This window comes from Parasteatoda tepidariorum, chromosome 3 (genome assembly GCF_982258835.1).
Source record: "Parasteatoda tepidariorum strain Cologne lab strain chromosome 3, Ptep-v5.0, whole genome shotgun sequence".
NCBI classification, from domain to species: domain Eukaryota; kingdom Metazoa; phylum Arthropoda; class Arachnida; order Araneae; family Theridiidae; genus Parasteatoda; species Parasteatoda tepidariorum.
Genome location: NC_141757.1, coordinates 53,349,449 through 53,361,602, shown reverse-complemented (window position 1 = coordinate 53,361,602; position 12,154 = coordinate 53,349,449). Strand labels below are relative to the sequence as shown.

The following is a 12,154-nucleotide window of genomic DNA, read 5'->3' as shown; positions in this document are numbered from 1 at the left end:
ATATATAAACAGTACTATAGTACGTAAACTATGCTCTTCATTGGCATTTATTTATATCTATAAAAATTTAAAAGTAATTTTATTATATAATACTAATATTACAAGTTTTAATTTAATTGTTCATTTAACATTAAAACGAGTTAATTTCCACGAAACATTATAGTACGTATTAGATACCAGTTCAAAGTAAGATTTCGTAAAACGAACAACATTTAAGATGGACTAATACATTCCCCTTACAATCGAATAATCCGCTTATTGGAATACAATTAGCTGAAACCAATGGTATTTAAGTGGGATTGACTGCGCCGAGGTAAATTGCTTTAAAATCTTGTACCTATATTTGTAAGATTTAACTACATTCATTACACTGATTTATTTGATTTTTCTTAACTGTAATCGAGTATAGGAATTGGATAAGAAAGTGAGAGTCACATATGTTACTTTTAAACAGGATCTGAGCACATTTAACATTTTTACGATTGCAACTTTAATAATTCATTGCATTTTCAATTTTTTGTGACCCGATGTTATAAAAAGATTGTGAATCCCTCGTTAAATAAGAACAAAACATAATGTTTTTAATTAATTTTTTTGAGACTCCAGTCCAGCAGTATATCTTTATATACTGTTAACAGGAGTCTGTCCCGACATTTTGTGAAAGGTCCGGTTTTCGTGAAATTGTGAAAAAAATTACTCACATTCTTTCAACCAGGATCCGCTTTTATGAATTTGTGCAAATAGGGTCCGTTATTGCAAAAAACTTTTTCAATGAGTTTTTAAATTTTAAATAGATACAATATTACGCTCAGTACTGTAAAATTATAGTTAAAAAAAATAAATTTTCAAAAATAAACAGCAATTGCAGCTTCTAAACAAGAGATACAACATACAAATATTTGGTATTTAGCCTATACTGCTGAACTCAGAATATTCATTTCGGACGAATAATGGAAGAATCGTCTGCCGAAGACAAAACTAAATTCGTTTACATCCATCTTTCTTGTTTTCGGCCCTGGGAAGGGTTTATTCGATTAACAAAACAATAATGAAGATAAACAAACTTGTGAAGGAACCGATTAAAAAAAAATATTATTTTGTTGTTCCGTATTTAAGTTGAAATATTTTGTAAAGGGTCCGTTAACGGACCTAAATTTCTTCTAAACAGACCCCTGGTTAAAATTAAACAATCACTACAATAATTAATTATTCAACTTTCATGATGTGTTTATATTTTCAGTCGACAGATAGAAAGAATGGGAGTCCCTCTGGCGATATTTCAAAATTTGTCAACCTACAACCTCCTCACTTCTAAGCGCCATTTTAATTCTACTAGCCTCTAACGATATTTCGACACTTTTGGGTCAGTTTATAAAACGGTATAAGAACAAGGACTAAAACTGTGAAAAAGACAACTTAAATGTATTTCGATGGCAAAATACCAAGAACCGTTTCAATTTAGGTATTTTGATTTGCATGTGCACAGAGACGGGCTCGTTTACTGAAAATTTTAACGATTTCATAATAAATAAATTCACAGAAAATTTGCATAAATACATTTTCTAGGGAGTAAGATTTTCATAAATTCAAGGAAAATTTTCATTTACTTTTTTACTACTTTTAAACAAAGTTTGGCACAATTATTAAATATAAAAAAGAAATTAAAATTTATTAATTAGCTGTGATAAAAAGTTTTTAATGACTGATTTTCTTGTTTAGGCAGCAAAGGCCTAATAGCAAGACCTCAAAATTTGGTCTTTATTCGACGCAGATCTCGGACTCTAAGTAATCTTATGCATCTTGGGCTCGGATTAAAATTTTTCAGGCTAGGATCTCCAAAAGCAAGTCCGAACTCATATTTAATGTGCAATCCTTAGCACTAGTACTACTTAAACTAACTTTAATGTATTTATTATACATGAAGTGTTTCGAAAGTTTAGGCTTCCATTTAATAAAACAAAAATTAACAAAAATAAATGAAAAGTTTTAAGAAGACTCAGAATATACCAATAAAAATTTTGTCCTAAATACAAACATGACAAAATATTTTTGAAAAATATTTTTTAAAAATCAATTGGATATTTAAAAAAAAAATTATATTTTCAATATAATTTTTTTTTAGGTAAAAATTATAATTTAGTCATTAAATTATTCTTCACATCTTATTTCTATTAATAAATAATCGAAACGGATAGCCCATTCCCTAAAGCTTAGTAAATATGAAAATAATAATATATTATTAGTACGGGTACCGGCAGAGTTAAAAACCTAATTAATTTAGGAAATAAGGGGAACAAGCATACAGATGAACAAAACATCAAACAGATAAACATTAATTATTTAATCATGTTATTGTGCCGATTCGATAACCTAAAATAGAAAATGCAACCTACTAATGTGAAAAATAGTGGTACCTGTATCGTAAGTGTATACTTTATTTGAGTACAGGAAATTAATTTATAACTAGGCTATGCTACTTATTTCAAAATGACAAATATGAATTATGTAGCAGTACACTGTAAAAAAAAATCCGGATCAAATTCCGGTAAAAAGTACCGACACTCAGGGTGCCATAACTTTATACCGTGAAGAGATCCGGAATTTTTTAGTACACTCTATGTACAGCAATGATCATCAGTGAATTTATGAAGCTTCTGAACAACTGCACTGTTTTTTACCGTACCGCCAACCAAAGTACAACTTTTATTTTTTTGTAAATGTGCTGAACTACATTTAAATATATTATAACATTTGCATGAAGAATTAAATTAATAAATAATAATAAGGCAAAATAAGTCAAGATCTATGTATTTACTGACGCACTGTCAAAAATTCAGAATCAAGTGACGGTAAAGAATACCGGCACCCAGGGTGGGTGCCAGTATTTTTACCATGAAAATCGATTTTAACCAGAACATGTCACGGAACAAAAAATCTGATTTTGCGTAATATTAAAATTAAAATCACTCTAAATAAAAATTACGGTAAAATGGATTTTACGGATGATGCACCCAAAGTGTTTAAAACCATAATTTGATATGGAATTTTTATAGTATAATAGCGGGTAACACGCAGTTTATTTTAAAACTTGCTTTAAAAATATTACACAGAAAAGATGTACTTTTAAGAAAACAGCATAGAAATTTTGAAGGGTAGAAGATACGCGGTTTAGGTTCCACACATTTTTTGAGGGATCAAAAACACCATATCCTGACAAAAAAATACCGTTCTCGATCATCTTCAACAAACTAAAGTTTGGTGACAGGTTTTGTGATCTATAGCAGATATCAAAAAAAACTTTTTGATGACTCACAACAAAAACTGAAAAAATAATCGATATTTTTCAGTATGTTCATTTCATCTTGTTACGGCCTACAATTCCTGCGTGATTCGGTGAAATTGAATCAATCTCCGAGAAAATAAAAATAAATTTTTAGAAAAAGAGAGAGAGAGAGAGAAACATAAATTAGCTTTTATTTTTCTTTAGATCAGAAAAGGAAAGCGCAGATTATTGCTATCATCATTTTGAGATGAAATTTATTCAGAAAAAAGGATTCTGTAATAAATAAAGATTTACACGCAGATTTTTAAATCAGAGTAAAAACGTGAGAGAATTAAAAACCTACATCCCAACAAAATATTTTTCAAATGTTCACGAAGATTTTTCTCTAAAACGTCATGGCAACTCTTTTAATAGTTTAGAAAATGGAGACGAAATTAAGAAATTAAACAGTGATAGTGAGATGCATTACAGTATATAAATTAACAAAAAAAATTAAAACTTTCGAACATAATAAAAATATTTAAAATCCTATTTATCTAATTATTGGTCATACTTTCAATTTTTAAAATTAACAAATTTAGGTTATAAAAATAAAATAAAACTAATCACGCGACGCAGAGATATTGGAAGTTCTTCACTACATTTAAACATTATGAAGAATTGAGAATATATATAAATAATCAGAGTCAAAATGTTAATCAACAATCCAGCTTTAATTCTTAAATTCTAACTTAAAGCTATCTTAATAACGTGGAGATTTAATACCACACACATACACACATATATATATATATATATCAGGGGTCTGTTTAGAGGAAATTTGGGTCCGTTAACGGACCCTTCACAAAATATCTTTTCATAAAAACGGATCCTTCACAAAATATTTTAACTTAAAAACGGATCCTTCACAAAATGATTTTTCTTTTAATCGGACCCTTCACAAATTTGTTTATCTGCATTATTATTTTGTTAATCGAATAAACCCTTTACTGGGCAGAAAACAAGAAAGATGGATGTAAACGAATTAAGTTTTGTCTTCGACAGACGATTCTTCCATTATTCGTTCGAAATGAATATTCTGAGTTCAGCAGTATAAGCTAAATACCAAATATTTGTATGTTGCATCTCTAATTTAGAAGCAGCAATTGTTGTTTATTTTTTAAAAATTTAAGTTTTTTAATTATAATTTTACAGTGTTGAGCATAATCTTGTACGTCTTTACAATTTAAAAGCTCCTTGAAAAACATTTTTTTTGCAATAACGGACCCTATTTGCACAAATTCATAAAAGCGGACCCTGCTTGAAAGAAAGTGAGTAATTTTTTCACAATTTCACGGAAAACGGACCTTTCACAAAATGTCTGGACAGACCCCTGTATATATATATGCTATTTAATTTTTATTTTATAGCCGGCGTTGAACAGTTGACCCAATTCTGAATTTAAGACTATCAATGTTCCAACTCATTAGCCTCGAAATTTTGAACCTAACCCAGAAGACAAGAAAATTCCTGCTTAATGCATTGGGACAAACTAGCGTTCATGGAGGACTTCTTGATGGGACTAACCCGTATTACGTCACATGGAGAGAAAAATCACGAAAACCTGCCACAGTTAGGTTTACGGCAACCCAAAATCCATCTACCACGGAGGTTAATAAATTTACATCAGGAATATGTATCAACCAACCACCACCATTATTCGAACCTGGGTCACCTCACTTTATTTTATTTTATAACCGTCTTTGAACAGCTGACCCAATTTTGGATTTACGATTACTAATGTTCAACTCCGTAACCTTGTAATTTAGAACCTAATCCAGAAGACAAGGAAACTCCTGGACCAGTAACCCCAGAAGTATGGGAACATGGAGGACTTTATGACTCGACAAATTTAACGTGCATCAGTCATCATTCACTACACGGGGAGTCTTCGGCCAGTGGGGATCGAACCTATGACCTCCTGGACATAGGCCCAGTGCCCTACCAGCCAGGCTATCCCGGCCCCCGGTCACCTCATTAGGAGACAAACGCTCTATACCCTGAGTTTTGTTATAGATAATATGATAAATGAATGATAGGTATGAACGTAATAGGTACCGTCAACAAATGCAGATGTAGAATAACATTATAAACATGCGAAAAAAATTATAACTAGTGCTACACAATATCTACATTTTAATATCACGATATATCATAATAAAATGACGATTTTTTTATCGACACTAATTTTCGACACTTATTAGTGGGCAATTTTTTTGTTACCAAAACAAATTTTCTTTGCCCATAATTAAAAAAGTAGTTGGCAACTAACTCACAAAGCAGGGGACTGTCCAGACATTTTGTGAAAGGTCCGTTTTTCGTGAAATTGTGAAAAAATTACTCACATTCTTTCAACCAGGGTCGGCTTTTATTAATTTGTGCAAATAGGGTCCGTTATTGCAAAAAAAAAATTTTTTTCAAGGAGTTTTTAAATTGTATAGACATACAAGATTATGCTCAACACTGTAAAATTGTAATCAAAAAAATTAAATTTTAAAAAATAAACAACAATTGCTCCTTCTAAATTAGAGATGCAACATACTAATATTTGGTATTTAGCCTATACTGCTGAACGCAGAATATTCATTTCGGACGAATAATGGAAGAATCGTCTGCCGAAGACAAAACTTAATTCGTTCCATCTTTCTTGTTTTCTGCCCTGGAAAGGGTTTATTCGATTAACAAAATAATAATGAAGATAAAAAAATTTGTGAAGGGTCCGATTAAAAGAAAAATCATTGTGAAGGGTCCGTTTTTAAGTTAAAATATTTTGTGAAGGGTCCGTTTTAAGTTAAAATATTTTGTGAAGGGTCCGTTTTTATGAAAAGATATTTTGTGAAGGGTCCGTTAACGGACCCAAATTTCTTCTAAACAGACCCCTGCAAAGGATTTTATTATAACCCTTAATTATAGTCATATTATTGTAATTGATAACTATCGTTGTCAATAACAATAAAAATGAAATCAATATTTATCAAAAACATGGTAATCACGATACATCATGGAAATATACTTAAATACATCGTTATCGCAATTTTTTTTTTTTTTTAAAAAGAATGATATTTCGTGATACATCCATGCATGGTCCAGCTTTAATTAAAAAGCCGCTATTACATGGTTAGGAAAAAATCTTGTAGATTTTACAAAATATAAAATTATAATAACTGTTACGTGATACACTAAATATTTTACGTATGGGGAATTTTAGGAATTTTTATTGTCATCAATATACAAAAACTTTAGTACACTAATAACTACGAATAGTCTGCAATATTTTTCATTTATGACTGACATTAAATGAAATTAAAATATAAATGCTTTTAATTATATAAACTCACAATTTTGAATAGTAATAGACACGTAATTTATTACTGATAGTTAAAAGATTTTTTTTTTCAATTTATTACAAAATGGATAAAAATAAACCGAAAATTTTAGGGGAAAATAATTATCACTATAAACGAGGAGGCTCGCTTCATTATGCATTAGTAATACTTATTCAAATATTCAAGCAAAGCAATAAATTGTGTGAAAACTGTACTTCAATAGGGTTTTTTTTTTCTAAACTTACTCAATTGTAGGAAATTTTCTAAAATACACAAATACCAGAAGAATTTTTATTAAACCAGAAGACCAGGAGAAACTGGCAAAATGCAGTAGTTGACTGATAAATCCACTAGAGTGGACTTCTTTTTTTCTCCCTATTATATTAACACATAGGCATAAAAAAAAAAGCACTTGAAACGTAAAAACCTATCTCGAAATGCGATCAAAAGTGTCTAAATGTTTTAATGGATAGGTATAGCTCCATTCATATGTAGTCCAACACAATTTAAAACCTAATGTACACGTTGCGCACCTCACAGTGAAACGATCAATAAACGTCTACGCCAGGTCTTCTACAAAGATTTGAACTTGAACTGACGGGAGCACAATTCTAACTCGGAAGCTGTTAAGATTTTATAAGAATAATAATGTAAGAGGGAGGGAATTCAGCCATAAATAAGAAGGGGGCAGAAACTGCACAACATTTGATTCGTTTATAAGACTAAATTACATTAAAACATCTTTTTTTTTTTCCTTTTACTGTTATATTTTCAAATCTTTTACAGAAGCAAGATTAATTTAGAACATTATTGACAATATCATCAATGTTTTCAATTGATTAAGCCTAAACAATGCATGAAACATAGAGGTTTTTTGCGTCAATTTCTTGGTTATTAACCCTTAGAAGCAGAATTTTTATTAAACACTAGTTGAACACCCGTTCTTCTCACGAGGTGAATAAAAAAAGGTAAAGAATCAATAAATCAGTACTGAGGAACACCATGAAATCATGCTCTAAACTGAAAGGCATATACCGACACAATTAAAGAGCTTGATGGAAGAACCATTTTTAGGGGAATTAATGAATCAGAGAAAATAACGTTAAGTGGTTGCATCAACATGGGTATGTTTAATCTAACAGAACTGTTTTTACTTTCACTTTAATCTTAACATAACTAATCCACACTAATTCTCATTATGCTCACATGATTTTAATATCTAATTAGGTAGTTGTAAATAAAACGAAGCCAACTTTGCTACCGTTTATCAATATCTCTATAAAATATTAGTTATAATAAAAATCTAAAAAAAGAACAAATGAATTGATCAATAAAAAAAAGGTCAGATAGTTTCGTTTCTCTTTCCAAAAAAAAGTTGTTGTTTTTAAGTCGTTAAAACGTACTTGTATAAAATGAATTCAGATGAGTTTCTAAGTTAAAAATCAATACATTGCAAGACTACCAATAATATTAAAAGCAAATTAAATTACCCTTGATATCGGCTTAAGATGTATTATAGATTCTGCGTAATGAATAAAATTCTACAAATGAAAATTCGATAAAATAAAACTATATAATATATTTGTGTCATATAAACAGGCTTCAATTTTAAAAAAAAAGTACTGCATGACCACCGAATTTTAAATTATAAAAAAATATATAATCAAATGATGAGATATAAGGAGATATCAATATAATGAGATATTAAGATAAAATGTGCATAAACTAACGTTCCTAAATCATCAGTATAATGTATATATTATTTATCAGTCAATTTTAATGAAATTTTTGGTGATAGAAGAAATTACTATGTGTCGAAGAAATTGAATACCTTAAGTTGAAGAGGATGTTGATTGATGTATTTCGAATTGTCCCAATTTTATTCGGGAATGACGAATTAAATATTGTTGATTCACGTATGAACTTTGTTGAAAATGAAATAGAAATGTATCAGACATGACTGAAAAAGTCTTAAAAATCGCAAAGTCAAATGAAAAAAAAAACTTTTTTTTTTGGTAAAATGTAAAGAAAAAATTGTTAATATTTGTAACCCTGCTAAAAAAAACACTAAGATTTTTAAAAAGTCATTTCAAAAGCTGTTAATTTATATCACACTACATCTTCTGTAAATTTGTTATTGTAAACAAACACAGCAATATACTTACAGCAAATTTTAAAATTAAGAAAAACATTTGATTTAAATCAATGATTTTTTTTAAAAATAATCATTCGACTAAAATTGTGATTTAAATCAACAACACCTGCATCTTATCATAAATCAAATTGGTATTATTAGAAAACAAAATACAATAAAACATCTTTACATGATTCATTTAGTAAGGCTCATTCACTGATAACTCCTTACTTCTAAGTCACAGACTCTGATTTAGATATCACCTCAAAAAATACCATATTTTCAAAATAAAACTTAAAATGATAGTTAGTAATATGTTAGTAGCAAAAAATTTTTATCGTTAGTTCTTAGAAATGATATTCAAAAAAAAAAAAAAAAATCACAAAAAATATCGAATTTCAATAAATAAGGTAAACATAACGTAATCATAAGTGATCTGTTTCCGAGGGAGCTTCACAAAAAAAACATACCAGCAAAAATTTATGAAAGGCTAAGTAAAATGTTTTAATGAAATTTTTTTAAGTCTAACGACGGCCCTGTGCCGAAGTACTAAAAAATAAAAACAAAACTACACACTATTTAAAATCGTTAAGCTATTCCAATACGTGTGTGGGTGTGGAAAAAAAAATTGAATCCAATTAAACAAGTTTCACCAAATTATTAAACACTTTTCCTTATTTCATCAATTACTTCCGTCTGCCAGAGAAGGAAAATAACTTCAGAAAGAGGCAGACTTGTCTAGGTTTGAAAGCTGATTTAAATATAACTTAGTCCCCGGTGCAGAATTTTATCATCATTTTTTACGGATATAAAATTGATATTGTACACTTAGTATCGTTAATAAGATAATACTAAATAGATAAAACCTTTTGGACATGGAATGATAAAAATGATATAATATTAGTGCCTTGTATACTTAATAAGAATATGAAAGAAAAAAATTACTTATGTTTCATAGCTTTTAGAGGATTTTATTTTTTTAACGATTTATTCTTTTGTTTAGACATGTATAACAAGTGACGTAAAAAAAAAGAGAGATTTAAAAAAAAAAAATTTTAAATTGGTCTTTTTTTTATTAATATTGACATAAAACTGAATTATGATGAAATTAATAATATATTAGAGTATGTCCAAACTTAATATATTAAAGTATGTCTAAACTCATGCCCTTAATACATAAGTCATAATCCATTAATAATAAAAATAAAAATAATACAGAATTGCGTGAAGCTCAGTGGGTAAAAAATACAAGGAAAAAAAATTCTATTTAAGAATAATACCTCCAGCCAGCATGAGAAGGGTTAAAAACTAAAACAATACCATATTTTTGTTTTCGATTGAATCCCTTATTATGTAAAACACAATGCAAATATTTGAAACATGAACCAAATTTACTTTTAAACATTAACACTATTTAAAGATTAAGCCTATTATATAAAATATATAATCAAGTAAAAATATATATAATTAAATACAACCACACACAACACTAAATATGTATATTAATTTTCTTGCCAATAAAAAGATGGAATAAATAGAATTTTAGAGCCGCACAAAATTTCAATACCACAATATATCGTCTTAAAATAACCCTTAATTACGATATATAAAAATTTTACATTTTAACTAATTTACACTAGCAAAATGTTATTGTTAAAGAAATTAAATTCACCATAGCTCAATATGTTATTGTAATCAATAAACATCGATAATGCTCGATATTATTACTAGCAACAACACTCACGGCATTATCGTAATCAATATTTATCTTTTGTCGCGATATTGATCACTATATTATCGTTGTTAATATTCTTATATTACACTTAATATCTATCAAAAGAAAATATATTTCAAAAATCTAGTTTATAATTCATAAGATATAGGTTTTTACAATAGAACAATAAGAAATATAGAATAATGAATAGAATTGAATAACAAAAGTTACCTAACCATTAGATGACTAAATTTGAAATCAAGTATATTTTTTGGTGGTAGAAAATGTTGACAACAGACAACAAGCGTGATTTATTTAAAATCTTATGTTACGAAGCAAATCAAACAGGGAGAAAAAGAATAGATTTTTTTTAGAAACAGTTTTAAAATTCGAATTTTAGAGAATTATCTCAATGTGATTCATTTCAAACGTATAGACATAGTAATAACTCGTTGTTGACAACAAAACGATAATATTAATTGTATTACTAAATAAAGCATGACCCTGACATTAAGTTACCGAACCCTGATCCTATTCTAAAACAAAATGTTAACTAGGATTTAACTACTCATAATTATAAGTAAAGTATATTGACTGAATTGAAAACATGACCGTGACAAAACAATCAAATGATTAAATTCGTTACATGACATAATAGAATCATGACCTTTCCCCAAACTTTATTTTAACAATGGCCAAAACTCAACTATTTATAATCATAAGTCAACTTTTTCATATAAATAAATTTAACCATGATAAAAAATATAAAAGATCACTACCTTCATTCATTTATTATATTAGTCACATGACATAATATTAGCATAACCCTTACATTAATTAAGTGAACCAAGATCCTACTCACAAACATTGACTAAACAACTCACAATTATTAAACATGTGGCATGATTCAATATGACCATAATAGGAAGCGGGAAACATTACCTTGACATAAGACTAATGAGAAGTTACATGACATTTACATAGCATAAAGCGTACTTAAAAAAGATGACCCTTACCTTCGTGTGACATATCTGTGGTATCCTTCAGAGTACCAATTTTATTATCCACAAACGTTTTCTTAATCTCATGACAGGAACTATTACTGAAAACATAATCACTCAGTTCGGTCACAATTTTGGAACTCTCCGTGGATCTGTTGAGAGAAGATGCGGTAACATTACAGCAAAAGAAAATGAATCCCAGCACAAAACACACTACTACACTAAATCCAGGAGCCATGATTAGTCAACCGATTTATTCCGAAAGGAAAACAGAATTCAAACACATTTAACAAACACCTAGTAACAAATCATTTGTTTCCAATGATTTGTGTGGAGACCCTATCAGATGTTTTGCAAGTTACTAGGTTACTCCTATGCCTACTTCCATACACGGCACAATCTTTAAGCGAACTGTTTCTTTCACAGAAGGATGTGTGTATGGTTGCAGAGGTTTCGACGTTGGCGGCCATATTTCTCAGGAATGTCGCCAAGCGATCATAAATTTAAATTCGGGCGGGGTGGAATGGAATTGTACTTTTTTTTTTCTTGTCGGATATAGATGCTCTTGCCCCCCTTTTTTTACTTGTTTACTAGTGGCGTCGCACAGACGTCTCAGACGCCGACTATAGAATGCGGTATTGCTAATTTTCTTTTTGT

General features: G+C 29.2%; 1 protein-coding gene across 1 annotated transcript in view; it reads right to left on the bottom strand.

Moving 5' to 3' along the window:
* The window catches only part of dally (division abnormally delayed protein), a 190,427-nt gene extending 178,282 nt beyond the window's left edge, over positions 1 to 12,145 (bottom strand). Inside the window, exon 1 of the mRNA XM_016060607.4 lies at positions 11,513 to 12,145. Coding sequence (XP_015916093.2) covers positions 11,513 to 11,735 — 223 coding nt within the window. The 5' untranslated portion in view covers positions 11,736 to 12,145. The remainder of the gene's footprint in view (positions 1 to 11,512) is intronic.
* Between the last annotated feature and the right edge of the window lie 9 nt (positions 12,146 to 12,154).